This window comes from Elephas maximus, chromosome 1, assembly GCF_024166365.1.
Source record: "Elephas maximus indicus isolate mEleMax1 chromosome 1, mEleMax1 primary haplotype, whole genome shotgun sequence".
In the NCBI taxonomy this organism is placed as follows: domain Eukaryota; kingdom Metazoa; phylum Chordata; class Mammalia; order Proboscidea; family Elephantidae; genus Elephas; species Elephas maximus.
In genome coordinates this window covers 13,830,235-13,845,914 of record NC_064819.1, presented here as the reverse complement: position 1 = coordinate 13,845,914, position 15,680 = coordinate 13,830,235, and the positions used below count along the sequence as shown (strand labels likewise).

The 15,680-nt window shown below is 48.2% G+C and overlaps 1 protein-coding gene across 2 annotated transcripts in view; it reads right to left on the bottom strand.

The window, feature by feature from the left end:
* The window catches only part of PDIA5 (protein disulfide isomerase family A member 5), a 138,203-nt gene that overhangs the window by 42,822 nt on the left and 79,701 nt on the right, over positions 1–15,680 (bottom strand). For both annotated transcript variants that reach the window (XM_049878259.1, XM_049878251.1), the window contains exon 11: positions 12,343–12,479. In XM_049878259.1, coding sequence (XP_049734216.1) covers positions 12,343–12,479 — 137 coding nt within the window. The remainder of the gene's footprint in view (positions 1–12,342; positions 12,480–15,680) is intronic.

The following is a 15,680-nucleotide window of genomic DNA, read 5'->3' as shown; positions in this document are numbered from 1 at the left end:
CTTGGGCGCTGCTTCCTTAATATAAATCTCTCTCTCTATATATTTATATGCTTTACTGGTTTTGCTTTTCTAGAGAACCCAGCTTAAGATAGTCCCCTAATATCTACCCCTGGCCATTATACCCTCCCTGCCCTGATCGACAAGGCCCCTCCTCATAGAGCACCCACCTCTAGTCAAACTTCCACGATCCCACCCAAGTTCCAGTCCCTGACCTGAGTCTTCCCAGTTCACTCCAGTTCCCATTGAAAGATTGATTTCTCTTCTAATCACAAAATACTTATTCATATATGTCTTAGGCTCGAGTTTTCTCCTGACTCACATAGCTGCAGGGGCTGATGAATCCAAGACTGGCAGGTCAGACAGCAGGCCGCTAGCTTGCAGGCTACAGAGGCTGACGAATCCAAGATCAGCAGGTGAGACAGCAGACTGCTGGCTCACAGGCTGCGGAAGCTGATGAACCCAAGATCAGTAGGAAAGAAAACAGCTGCTGGCTCAGAGGCTGCAGAGGCTAACAAATCCCAAGGTCTGGAGGCAATATGATAGGCAGCTGGCTCCAGTCCCAAGAACCAGAGATCAGATGACAATGAGCCAGGTGCAGGATCCAGAGCAAGCAAGTGAGCTTTGCCAGAACGTCCATATATATATATATTGGATGCAGGCCACACCCCTGAAGAAACTCCCCTTACAACTGATTGGCTGATCACAACAGATCACATCATGGAGGAAGACTACATCATTACAAACTGCCAAACCACTGAGAATCACAGCCCTGCCAAGGTGACACACGACCTTCACCATCACAATATATTTCTATGGCAGTTAATTTTGTGTTGCCTTGTGACTGTTATATTGCTGTCTCCTGATATTTAGGAGCAGCCAGGACAATCTTTTCAAAACATAAATCAGATCAAATTCCCCTACTTGAAACTTTCCAATGGCTTCCCATCACAGGTTGGTTAAAATCCAAGCTCCTTACCATGGTCACAAAACCCACACAATCTCCTGTCCTCTACACTACAGCCACTGGCCCTCTCTGTTCTCCTATCCCACCAAGTTCATTCCTACTGCAGAGTCCTTGAACGTGCTATTGCCTCTGCCTGGGACACGTGCTTCTCCCAGAGCTTTGTGTGGCTCACCCCTTTACATCATTCAAGCTTCAGCTCAGATTTCACATCTACAGAGACCTTCCCTAGCCACCTAACCCAAAGACCCTCATCAGTCATGCTCTCTTCCAGTAACCTGTTTTATTCTCTTACTTGTACTCAAACTAGCAGAAGTAATCTGCTTACTTGTTCTGCACCTGTCCCCCCAGCTGGAATGTAAGTTGCACAAGGGTAGGGCCTTAGTTGTCTTGCTCACCACATATCCCTGGTACCTAGGATGGTGCTCCAGAGGCTCTCTGAATGAATTAACCTCATGGCTGTATTGTGTAGGTTTACGCCAGCACACAAGATACCACTGGACTAAATTCTTTACAGGCAAGGATCATGTCTTACACAAATAGTTGCTAATTGGACTAAACACCCCTATTTTGTATAACCAGCAGCCAAGCCAGTGACTGTACCGGTGTTCCCCCTCCCCCGCCATTTATACCCTTCCCTGTTCTTTCCTATGTCTGGGAAACTTCTTCAAAAATCTCCAACAGCTCTATCCCTCCTGTTCTAAAGTTTCCCATACATACCCTAGAGCTCTCTTGGTATCATTAAGGTTTTCAAGTCTAGCATCAATTCCCTCTGGCCCGTGAGCAAGACTCTGAGGCTAAACAATAAGCTTCTGTAAACAGTGTTTATGATGAGGAAACCTGCCAGCCCGAGGGGAAGAAAAGGTCTGGCTGCATGAATGTCTCCATCCTTGGGCCCCGTCTGTGCTGGGAAGCCGTGGGTGGTGGACGGTGCCCGTCTTGACTGCAGCCCACCATTGTGGGCCTGGCCTCCCATGGGGCTGCAGGATAGCCTGAGGTGGAGGGCTCTGCATGGGAAGCAGGATGCCAGCGAGCTGGGTTTTAGAGTCCTGATTGTGATTTGATAGGCCATTAAGTTTTATAGGCAAATTTCCTTGTTGGGGTTTTTATCATCTGTGTAAGTGCACTTACGCTTATTTTCACGACCTGGAGCCCAGCCTGTACATCAGCTCCTCCATCATACTCTCTTCTGGCTGTGGGAATGCTGGTCTCCCATTGACCCCAAGCCCTCGGATTCCTCTGGGCTCCATTACATTCAATTATCCAAAACCAAAACCACTGCCGTTGAGTTGATTTCGACTCACAGTGACCCTACAGGACAGAGTAGAACTGCCCCATAGGGTTTCCAAGGCTATAATTTTTACGAAAGCAGACTGCCACATCTTTCTCCCATTACATTCAATTAGACTTCTGCTTTTCTGTAGGCTGGCTATGGGTGCTTTTCTGGGACCCTGGTGGTGCAACGGTTAAGTGTTTGGCTGCTAATCAAAGGGTCGGCAGTTCAAATCCACCAGCCGCTCCTTGGAAACCCTATGGGGCAGTTCTACTCTGTCCTATAGGGTGGCTATGAGTCAGAATTGACTCAATGGCAATGAGTTACACACACCAAAGAGTCCCCGGGTGGTGTAAAAGGGCTGGACTACTAAACAAAAGGTTTGGACCCACCCAGAGGTACACTGAAAGAAAGGCCTGGCGATCTACTTCCAAAAGGTCACAGCCTTGAAAACCCTGCGGAGTGCAGTTCTACTCTGCACACATGGGGTCACCATGAGTGGGAATCAACTCGATGGCAACTGGCTCGTTTTTTTATACAGACGAGAGCTGTCATGGAGACACTCACACACTGATGGGTGGCCCTATCCAGCACACAGCCCTTTCTTGTGCAAAGACAGAGATGTCTGGTCCTTTATGTCAATATATAGTGTATATAACCAGCTTTTAAAATTTTATTTCCAGGCTTCTAGCCTAAGGAAAGAATCTGACATGTGGCCAATATTTATGCATAAAAGTGTTCGCTGCAGCATGATTTACCGTGGGGAAATATGGTAAACAACATAAACCTTCAACATGATGGAGCTGGTTAAGTAATTTATGGCACCATCATACAATTCAACATTATGTGACCACAAAAAGCCTTTACAAAGCACTTTTAATAACATAAGAAAATACCTGCAAGATAATGTTAAAGGAAAAAAGGTAGGAAAAAAAAAACACTCAAAGAAATAAAATTCAAATCCCTTCCTCCCACTGGCACACCAAACAAATGAAAAAATCCAGATGAATTAAAGAACTAAATGAAAAAAAAAAAAAAAAGGTACAGGAAAATATCAGGCACCATTTTGATATCCTTGGGATAGGTTTCCTCAGCAACCCATGAACCCCAGAGGGCAGGATAAAAACAGGCAGATCTGAGAATGGCTCCATAGTTAGGGTGTGACCTGCAGAACTGGACTGTTGCACTTTAATCCTGGCTCTACTTTTTTTGGCTACACAACCTTTGGCAAGTTTCTTGACATCTTGGTTCCTCCCCTTCTTCATCTGTAAAGTAGGGGCAGGGGCCCTGGTGGTGCAGTAGTTAAGAGCTCAGCTACTAACGAAAAGGACGGCAGTTCGAATCTACCAGCCGCTCCTTGGAAACCCTATGGGGCAGTTCTACTCTGTCCTATAGGGTCACAATGAGTGGGAGTCACCTCAATGGCAACAGGGTTTATTAGCAAAGGTAAAGCAAGCAAGAGAAGATTTGTAACGTAGATCAAGATTAACATCCATAATGTACAGAATTCTAGATCGAGAAGAAAAAAATACAAACCCTGTAGAAAAATGGGCAAAAGGTACAAATACATGGTTCACAGGAGAGAAATGAAAGGCTGATTATTCCATGAATGGATGTTCAACTTCATGACAGGTCAGGGAGCTGCAAACACGTCACGCTCTGCTCAGTCTAGCAGAACTGTAAAATGTTGATAATATCCAAGGTTGGCAAGGTCACAGGGGTCTGTTGTACACTGCTAACGGGCAATCTGGCAGCAGCTATCAAAGTTCACCGCGACCCATCTGCCAGTTTGTTGTACTGTGGTAGCTTGTGTGTCTATATGATGCTGGAAGCTATGCCACCAGTAGTCAAATACTAGCAGGGTCACCCACGGTGGGCAGGTTTCAGTGGAGCTTCTAGACAAAGACAGACTAGGAAAAAAGGCCTGGCGATCTATTTCCAAAGATTAGCCAAAGAAAACCCTATGTATAACAATAGGATATTGCCCAAAGTAGTGCTAGAAGATGAGCCTCCTAAGTTGGAAGGCACTCAAAATGCACAGTGGCCCAACAATGGCCTTGAGCATACAAACAATCATTAAGGTGGTTGAGGACCAGGCAACACTTTGTTCTGTTGTACGTGGGGTCACCACGAGTCAGAGCCAACTCAACAGCAACGAACAACCCATCAAAGTTCAAATGCACTTAACCCAAGCCTTAGCAACCTCATTTTTAGGGATTAATCACAGATATTCAGACATGTTTCCAAATATGTACGTTAACAAATGTTCACTACATTGCTTGAACGGTGAAAAACTGGAAACAAATGTCTATCGACAGAAGAGTGATTTAACATTCACGGCATATCAAAATTACAAAACACAATGCAGTGGTTAAAAAGCCTGAGCTAGATTTATATGCCAACATCTACTTCTACATGAAAACATCTTCTAGACCTACTGATAACTGAAAAAAAGCAAGTCACAGAAAAATGAACAGGGAATGATCCCATTTATGTACAAAAACAAGCTATTATTTAGGTAGATGTACAGAAGAAGGAGAAGCGTACACGTTCAACTGTTAACCAAAAAAAAAAAAAATCAAACCCACTGCTGTTGAGTCAATTCCTACTATAGTGACCCTGTAGGACAGAGCAGAACTGCCCCACAGGGTTTCCAAAGAGTGGCTAGTGGATTCAAACTGCCAACCTTTTGGTTCGCAGCTGAGCTCTTAACCACTATACCACCAAGGCTTGTCACTGAACCGTTAGCAGGGGTTAACTGTGAGGACAGGGTTAGGTGTGGAACCAGGGAACGTTCACTGTTTGCTCTACACTCATACGTGTCCCTGGAGCCTTTCACTGCCTGTAGCAAGAATATTGTTAATATTATTCTGAAATTATTTGTTCAATTAGAAAATAAGAGACGGCATGAAGGAGTTTTATGGTAGGATGGTTATACAAAGCTAGACAGGCATCCAAAAGAGTCAGTTTAACTGTATGTTAATTCAAAACATTAAATTTAAACACAAATGGAAAAAAATGAAAGAAAAAGGGCTAGTAAGGCTAATGCCAAAAAGTGAAAAGTAGTTGACTCTGGGTAACGGGATTATAGATAGCTGTATTTCTGGATGCTTTATATTTCTCGGAAACCCTGGTGGCATAGTGGTTAAGTGCTACGGCTCCTAACCAAGAGGCCGGCAGTTCAAATCTGCCAGGCGCTCCTTGGAAACTCTATGGGGCAGCTCTACTCTGTCCTATAGGGTCACTATGAGTCGGAATTGACTCGACGGCAGTGGGTTTGGTTTGGTTTTGGTTTTATATTTCTCTGTTCTTTCTAGATTTTCTACAAAGCTCATGTATTACTTTGAGAATAAGACAAAAATATAGCAAAAGGCTTAAAAAAGGGACCAATGCAGAAAATCTAGAATCTGACAGGGACCTGCCACAGAATCCGGAGATGGCCCAGCTGCTAGAAGACAAAGTGGCCTGCATCATGCACCTGCTGGGGGCAAGTTGCGGTGAAATTACCTCGTTCCAGGCCTGTTGCTGAGGATGGGGGGCAGGCGTGGTAGGGGTGGAGAGGGCAGAGCAGCTGCGGCTCCTGCGAGCCCCCATAGTACTGGTGTGTGGGGATGGACCCAGCAGAGAAACGACCGTCTCAGTGAGTCAAGCTGCTCCTCAGGTCCCCGTCCCCGGCGGCCCCACCTTCTTACTTTACCACCCCACTCAGGTGGCATTACGGCAGCCCCGTGGCCTTCGTCTGCCTGTGCAGAGCTGGAGTTATGAAGACAGGGAGGCGGTGTGTGGATGCTATCACAGCAAGACAAACACCAACAAGGGAAGATGATGAAAATGCCACGGACTGGCAGAAGCTGGGTCCTGCTGACATGCCCTTTGCGGACAGAGAACTGGGCCCGGTGCTGAGGACTCCCACACCCTCGCTAGACCCCACACTGAGGACCAGATGGCGGACAGGCATGAAGCCCTGATGACGAACGAGGAGTAAGGTGGTGAGTGGAAGAGAGGCTGCCGGCTCTAGGGCCACGGGCCCAGGCTCTCCATCACACACTGCACCATGTATACACCCAACAGGCGCGCTCACAGCCCACACACACACAGACTACCCTCCCTGGAGGACAGGGACTGGGACAAGCCTGGCCGTCAATCTCAGCTCCACCCTGCACTTGCGGTGTGTTGGGCGCAGTACAGAAGCCAACACGGGTGAGGGCCGAGCGCTGTGACCTGGCCTGTATTCATGTGTCCAATGAGTCTGAACAACAGTGGTAGGAGCTGCTGAAGCTCAGCTCATCAGCAATCGCCCTCCTAGGTATTTACTCAAGTGAAGAGGTGAGAATGCAAGTCTACATCAAACCTGCACACGAATGCTTAAAAAAAAAAAAAATTATAGCAGTTTTATTCATAATTGCCCCAAACTGGAAGCAACCAAGATGTCCGTTAACAGGTGAATGGATAAACAAACTGCGGTACATCCATACAATGGAGTGCTATTCAGTGATAAAAAGAAATGAGGTGTCAAATTACAAAAAGACATGAAACAATCTTAGATGTATATTTCTAAGTGAAAGACCAAACCCATTACCATTGACTTGATTCTGACGCACAGCGACGCTATAGGACAGAGGAGAACTGCCCCATAGGGTTTCCAAGGAGCAGCTGGTGGATTTGAACTGCCGACCTTTTGGTCAGCAGCCTGAGCTCTTAATCACTGAGCCACCAGGGCTCCAAGTAAAAGAAGACAGTGTGAAAAAGCTACACTCTGTATGATTCCCATAATATGGCACTCTGGACAAGGCAAAACTGTAGACAGTGAAAAGATTAGTGGTTGCCAGAGTTTCAGGGGGAGAGATGGACAGGGGAAGCACAGGGGTCTTTAGGATGGCAAAACCACTCTATATGATGCCGTAATGGGGGAAATGTAACACTACACATTTGCCAAAACCCACAGGACTCTACAACACAAAAAGTGAACCCTAATGTAAACTACGGCCTTTAGTTAATAATAACATATTAATATTGGCTTTATCACATTCTGCATCCCACTTTGGAGAGTGGTGTCTGGGGTCTTCAATGCCAACAAGCGGCCATCTAAGATGCACCAATTGGTCTCAACCCACCTGGAGCAAAGGAGAATGAAGAACACCAAAGACACAAGGTAATTAAGAGCCCAGGAGACGGAAAGGGCCACAAAACTAGAGGCTACATCAGCCTGAGACCAGAAGAACTAAATGGTGCCCAGCAACAACCGATGACTGCCCTGACAGGGATCACAACAGAGAATCCCTGATGGAACAACAGAACAGTGAGATGCAGACCTCAAATTCCCATAAAAAGACCAGACTTAATGGTCTGACTGAGACTAGAAGGACCCCAGAGGTCATGGTCCCCAGACCCTCTGTTAGCCCAAGACTGGAACCATTCCCAAAGCCAACTCTTCAGACAGGGATTGGACTGGATTACGAGACAGAAAATGATACTGGTGAGGGGTGAGCTTCTTGGCTCAAGCAGACACATGAGACTATGTGGGTAGCTCCTGTCTGGAGGGAAGATGAGAAGACAGAGGGGGACAGGAGCTGACTGAATGGACACAAGAATACAGGGTGCAGAGAAGGAGTGTGCTGTCTCATTAGGGGGAGAGCAACTAGGAGTACACAGCAAGGTGCATATAAATTTTTGTATGAAAGACTGACTTGATTTGTAAACTTTCACTTAGGGTACCGACACACAAAAAAATATTGATTTATCAATTGTAATAAATGTACTACACCAATGCAATGTTACTAATAGGGAAGACAGTATGCAGGGGAGAACGGGCGTGTGGGAACTCTGTACTTTCTGCACAGGTTCTCTGTAAACCGGTAACTGCCTGCCACCTGCTTTTATAAATAAAGCTTTATTGGAACACAGGGGGAAAATGTAAATAAAAAAAAATCTCTGCCTCACCCCTTGTGTAGAGCTTCTAAAGGACTCTGGCTGGGACAGAGAGGGAAAGACGACGATAAGGTGATGGAAGAGTCTGAGGTGGGAATTAAGGGGCAAGAAAGCTGGGAACGGGGTAAAGAAGCAGGGAGCCAATGGAGGTCTCAAGGTAGGCTAAGCACCACGTGTTTGATGATATTCAACAACCAGGCGCACGTGTGTCTGTCTTCCAAGAGCCCAGGAGGGAGCTCCCCAGGCATTGCAAACATGTTCCAGGTAGAGAACCATGTGACTTGCCTCTGGGACCCACGGGTGTGGCGGGGGAGCACCCAGTGGGGAGGCACAGGTTTGGAGGAAAGCTGAAGACCCTTCTCTTCCTGGCCTTTCAAAGTAGGACCAGGAGAGAAACCAACACTGGTGGAGCACCTATTATGTGTACGGAAGTAACACCATGGTTCTCTCTGGGAGTCGGTATAACAAATGCTTTTGATTTTCTTCTCTACGCTTCCCTGTATTATCCTTTTACAAACCGGACATGCATTACTTTTACAATTAACAAGAGGTCACAAAAAGAAATTCTGCTTTTTAATTGGAGGCCCACTATTTCAGTCTGCTGGGATCTTTTAAAATCTTATTGTAATTATTCAATATCTTAGCTAGCTAAATATTTCTCCAACTCGAACGCTTGTACGTTTGAAAGTATGCCTTGCTTTTTGCAGCCTCAACAAAGTTGCTGATTAAAAAAACAAACACATCAACTAAACGGACCCAGGCCAGATTCAAAGTCCCAAAGCACCAAGCAGATGCTCTCAGAGGACCCAACTCTGTCAAATGTCCTGATGCAAGAAAGACGAGCTAATTCCTCAAGCTAATAATCCAGCCCCGAGACACACATGCTTGTCCGGCAATCCTTAGTAGAGTCGAAGTTCTACCGTGAGGACAGATTCCAATTTATTTTTCTAAGTGTCCAAAGTGGTCTATTCTAAACCTGTTCTCTACCTGAAATACCCTGTGATTCTAGAATTTGCCTCTTCTCTCTTAGGAAATGGGGACAGCACTGCCTGTCTCTGTCCTCCTGACATCTGCCTTTTCCTCCAGGTCCCTCAAACACCATGAGAGTGGTTTCCCGATCACCTGAGGGTTCTCTGGAGCAATCCAGGGTGAGATATAAAGCCAGGGATACTACTCTCAGCCCACCCATCTGGGCTCCATATCCCCATTTAACCATGTGCACTCCATCCTTCCCAGGCTAACGACCCAGACAGCCAAGAAAGCCTGTGTGGAGAGAAGATGACTTAATGCAGAGCCATTCTCGTCTGACGAGAACTTTAACATGCAGTTCATCACGAAGCTTAACCTCTAGCTTTTGCCCTGATCCCTCGCACTCTGCTGGTCAAGCAGAAATAAACCTGCACACGCATGCACACACACACATGCGAAGCCACACACGACTTGCACGACTGGGGAGTTGGCAGACACCGCGTCAGAGGATGCAGGGTCCCTAACAGGCAGACACCCACCAATAGGAGCTCAGACACTTCCAGTTGTAAGTTTGAACCCAGGCCCCCCCTCAACAGGACTCTGCACAGAGCAGGCTGGTGTTCAGTGATAGTTGTTCATAACAGCAATTGACAGGGAAAACAAAAGCCGCCAGCTGATTTCTAGTTCTCATTCTCTAGTTCAGCCCTGGAACGACTTCATTTGTTCATGCCCCTGTTCACTAAACCCTTACTCTATGCCTGACAGATGATGTGGGGTCAGGAAGATGAGGGAGACCTTTCCAGTTCAAGGAAGGCTGAGGCTGTATTGGGGGACCCTGCAAGCATCAGCTGCTACAATGGATTGCTAATCAACTGAGACTGCAAAAAAGAACGCTGGCAAAAAATATTTCTATTTTGCAACCAGGGTTCTTAAAAAGAAAAGGCTTAATAAACAATTCCCATCTACCCGGAACACATTGTTTTTGGATAGCTTATAGAATTTATGCAAGGGTGTGCATATGTGCACACACACACACTTCATAAACCTAAAAAAACCCATTGCTGTCAAGTCGATTACAGTTCATTGCAACCCTACAGGACAGAGTAGAACTGCCCCAGAGGGTTTCCAAGGCTGTAAATCCTTATGGAAGCAGACTGCCACATCTTCCTCCCGTGGAGTGGCTGGTGGATTTGAACTGCCAACTTTTGGTTAGCAGCCGAGTGCTTAACCACTGAGCCACCAGGGCTCCTACACTCTGTCCTCTTCTAGGAGCCGGCTGCGCTCTCGACTCACACCAGAAGGACAGACACATGGGGAGCTTCCCCAACAGGAAACTGAAAACAGCCAGCTAGTATCTGCCTTTACTGCTGGGACAGGGAGGCAGGCAGGGTGATCTCAGTTCTAGATTCAGCATAACTTCCTACAAGATTTGCTTCCATCAGCAATTCTGAGACTGGTCAAGACAGCAGATTTTAGCTGGGGAGCCAACAGCTGTGTAGCCTGGCCATGCTAGACTGCTCACCCCAGGGGCTGCTAAGAGGATGGGGACAACCAACAGAGCAAGCCCCCCTCTGTCCGTCCCCCCCCACCCCGCCACTGCTTCTGGCCCTACTCCAGCCTCCCCTCTGACTCAGTCCTACCCTCAGTGGGGAGAATCACCTTCCTGGGGTCTCAGCTATAGGCCACTCGCCACTCGTAACCCAAACTCCAAAAGGTGGGCAGTTTTTTTAGGGCCTCCAACCTCAGGGACGCCCTTGCTGAGGGTCCAGCAGAGCTAGGTGCTCCTGAAGTCCTGTCCCCAATGCCCCTCATTAAGAAGGAGCGTGTCCCACAAGGCTGCAGGATTTTTGAAACTTAAGTTTTTTTTTGGGGGGGGGGAGGCATTTTCTAGAAACTCAGAGGAAGAGGGGCCATGGGGAATACTTTCTCTTTGAATTCTCTCAGGAATTTGGCACTTGTAAGAAAGAAGGCATTAGGGAAATCCATGGTAATGGTACGTTTATGAACAATTTCAGGACTAATCAAGCTCCTGTGATATTGTAGGGGGAGGGGAGCGGGCAGGGGACCAGGGGCCAGGACTTGACTCTTTTCCTCCCGACATCCTATGGCTCTATGACGTCTGCAACTACCGGGCTACCAGTACAGGACTCCTGGCCCGGTGAACGATTTGTGTCATTTCTCTGTAGCACAGTTTCCTCATCTGTAAAATGGGGCTGATATTCACTTTGTAGCACTGCGAGTAAGACGAAGGGAGAGGGCTGTGCGGGAAGCCACCCTGTAAGCATCAGTGATACGCAGCTGTTAGGTGTGAGGATTCTATGACTAAGAGCTTCCATAATGCATTCTCTCCACTGTGTATGTGGCCTTAGACCACCCACCCTCAGGCACTCTGACACTGTAATCCTCACAGTGGTGATTTCTTGCTATGTCTCTCTACAGTCTCTTACCCACCATCATGGGGCCAAAGGGCTGGCAGATGGGCTATGAGAAGGAAGCAGAGAAGCCCCCAGCCCCCTTACACACACCCCGCCCCAGGCCATGCTGACGACCCACTGTCTTCTCCCATTGGATGGGCTGCCCCCTTCCAGGAACCCCTTGCTCTCACAGGACCCTCGCTCACCTCTCCAAGATCACCCTTGTCCCTCCTGAAAGCCAACTAGAGCTGACCTTCCATTCTCCATGAGAACGGAGGGGACACTGGCCCAGAAAAGCCCTGAGCGACAGACCTTCCAGCCGTTATTGTACGCACATTCACAGCAGATGTCCCTGATTCACTATGGTCACTGAGGGTGAGCCTGAAACCAGGGGAAGCAGAAGGAAGGCATTCTAGAAACCAGGAGACCTGAGGCTTCAGCCCTGGCCCCACCACCCCTCTCAGCTGCTGGGCAAGACACAGGGCCTCATACAGCCTCGGTTTCCCCACCTGGAAGATGAGGGTGATTACTGTTCTAGGTAACATCTATGGGGCCTTACACTCCAATTCCTCTCATGCTGGGAACTCCGTTTGCATTCTTCCATTCATGCTAGCGGAGGAAGCTGGCTCAGACCTGCCAGGGGGGGCGTCTCACTGAGCTCTAGCTGAGGGGCATATGCAGCCCAGTCAGGACGGTGGTGCAGGGTGGACTCAGCTGGACTCACGTCCCAAAGCAGTACGTTCGTCCTACTCTGCGAGAGGGAAGGACATAAGGGGGAGGGACAGAGCTCCACTCACATGGGGCGTGGAACATGACGAGGACAGAGGAGTGTTCCTTCACAAACTGGTCAAAGTCTTCGTCGGTCAGGTGATAAACGGAGCCGCCCTCATCTGACCAGGGAGTCTCAGGGACCTGGGGCTGTGGTGGCTGCGGACTGGAAGACCAAAAACAGGCAGAGCTCAGAGGAGGCCCCTGGGCCTGAGTAGCCCTTACAGAATCCAGCCCCCTGGACACAAAGCCCCCTAGCTTGGCATGGCCCACACCAGTGGCTCAGCCTTCAACGAACCAGAAACAACGCCCCCTGGTGGAAGGGCTGTGTAGGAGTGGGATGGCCCTGCCCACCTCCATCTTTCCCTCAAGACCCCAGAGGAGGTGCTTAGCTGATAAAATATCTAAAAAAAATAGCTGATACCCCGTTACAAATAGTGGGCTTTTAGCTATAACTATTTTTTTTAATCAGCTCAAGAAATCTCACTTCCTCCCAGGAATATGAGGGTTTGTTAGCTTTCTCAAGCTATCTCAAACTTACAGCAAACTGGCAGGAATAAACAGCAAGAGCACAACATGACCTTTGGAAAGGCTCACTGTTGTATTTAGTATTGCCCCACAGGGCAGGGGAGGGAGAGGAAGAGAATCGTGGAGGAGGGCATGAGGCAGAAGAGAGGCAGTTGTCTGAGGCAGACTAAGTCTGGGCCAGGGAAGGGTGTGGAGGGCTGGGAAGGGAAAGCCGGCCACATGGGACCAAGATGGGGGCGGTTATGATGAGGGATATTGGGGCTGAGTGAACAAGAATGGGGGTGCCCTCACTATGACAATGTCTATGCCATGTCACTAGTCCTTCTAGAGGCCAAGGGCAAACTCCTCTAGGTCCCCCAGAGGCAGTGATGAAAACCAAAGAACCTGGCTTGAAATCAGTCCAAATCCCAACTCTACCACTTGCTAGCTGCAAAACCTTGGGCCTCCCGCCTAGCCTCTCTTGAGTCTGTTTCCCCAATGTACAACTGCGTACTAGTATCGACCTCGGTCCCCGAGTGGTGCATATGGTGAATGCGCTCAGCTGCTAACTGAAAGGTGGTGGTTCAAGCCCACCCACAGGCACCTTGGAAGAAAGGCCTGGCAATCTACTTCCAAAAGATCAGCCATTGGAAACCCTACGGAGCACAGTTCTGCTCCGACACACACGGGGTGGTCGCGAGTCAGAACCGACACACACGGGGTGGTCATGAGTCACAACTGACTTGCGGACACCGGTCCTGGCTGATGTAGATCTCACCAGATGTTGGGGGGGCGGGTGGAGTTTCACAGATTCCACAGTTCAGAAGAAGAGAGCTGGTGACATGGTTCCCTGCTGCTTTGCAGCCACGAGCGCCTTTGCCAGAGCACCTTAATTGCTGCTTTTAAAAAACTGTTTGAGATGACAAATGTGAAAAGACTACCATTGTTTCCTGCCTCTGAGATTCTACAGCAGAAAAAATTTAAGTTTCAGCAGGCAGGGCTGGAGACTTCATCAGAGAGAGCAATGTGGCCAGCACAGCGGGATCTGACGCCCATCGCCCCTTGCACGGCGGAAGCCTGGGTTGGCGTCACCGTTAGAAGCCCTCTCTGTGACTGGGCCCCACTTGCCACTGCCTGGGCCACAGCCAGCTGCGAGGCTGCGTGCATGGAGCTGGATGTCCACAGCCACCGTGTTCCCAAGAAAAGAGGAGTGGCAGGCAAAGGGCAAACCACTCTCATCCCATGCTTGTCCTATGTCACATGAGGCTGATGGGCAAAACCAAGCTTCGAAACGAGTCCACCAGCCAGATAACAGTCCCAGGCCAACATCATAAAATCTCGGTTCCTGCACTTGGATTTGAACCACCAACCTCCCCCTGACTCCCTCTACTTCAGGGGCTTTCTCTTTACAATACATCTGCACACACACAAAACTATGCATATTCAATCAAAGGCATTCACTGCAGATAATCTGTCACAGCAAAGACTGGCAAGGGCCCAGTGGCCATCGGCCAGGGAGGGTCAGGTGAACTGCAGCACACCCACATGACAGAGGGCCGTGCAGCTGAAGAAGAGCAAGGATGCTCTCCTCACAGCTACATAGAGAAAGACCCTGGATACGGTACTGGAGATGTGCAAGGCACTCTATGGTTTACTAACTTTGCTTAAGAAAGTGGGAGATAAAGAGTATTTATTCATATTTGCTTATATCTGCATAAAGAAACACATTAAAACCATATAAGAAACCAGTAGAAGGTGTTACCTATGGGGGGTAGGCACGGGAGTCCCAGAGTGATGCAAACAGTTAATGTGCTCACTGCTAACCAAAAGGCTGGAAGTTTAAGTCCACCTGGAGGGGCCTCGGAAGAAAGGCCTGGCAATCGATTTCTGAAAAATCCGTCACTGAAAACCCTATGCAGCACAGTTCTACTCTGACACACATGGGGTTTCCATGATTCGGAGTTGACTCAAGGGCGACCGGCTTGGTTTTGGTTTATAGGGGTGTGAGGGGAACTAGGGTGGAGGAAACAGGTAGGAGTGAGGCTTTTCAATCTATATTTTTTAGGTCTCTAATTTTTTTTTAATTCTATAAATGTCATCTATTAAGAAATTAAATTGTTAATAATCTGGCAACAGCATGAACACGGGATGGAGAAGCTGCGGTTTAGCAGCAGAACAAGCACATAAAAGAGCCTGAGAAACTTCTAGTTAAACGTGGAGGACAGAAAAAAATCACTGAAGTAACAGTACAGGTGTGAAAAAAAAAAAAAAGGTATGAATCCACAGAAACAAAAGGAACAGGGGAACAGACACCAGCAGAAAAGAGAAAACGAGGTCAGCCCAATTTTAGAAGCTAGAAACCTGACTCAGCAAAACTAAGGACGGAAACCTGAGGTGCTGGGTATGCGTTTGGGGGGAGAGGGTCAAGAACCACACTGGTGGGCAAGGGCTCCAGAGCTCCCACTCCCCTGAAGGAGGCCTGGGGCTGAAAACAGGGGGATCCGTGGAAAGCTGGACAGCCAGCTCCTCAGATCCTGTCCTTCACCCTAGCAGCCAGGTAGGGCACCCCTTTCCCGCCTCAGGAGACAACAAGAAGTTTACTTTCTGGACAGGGCTGCAGAGCTGGGCATATGAGGAAAAAAACTCAGTGGAACCAGAGGGACTGAGTGAAGTCTGTGGCCTGACCACTTATTATTGAATTAACTTTTTTCCGTCTGTCTCCCCACCAGACGGTCACCTCCTTGAAGGCTGGGGCCCTCTCTCTCTACTTCCCACTCCTAATACCAACAAATGCTTGTCGAACATATGAATGAATGTGAGATGAATGGTTAAAGGCACTGGAAGTGTTTAATTTGGGGCA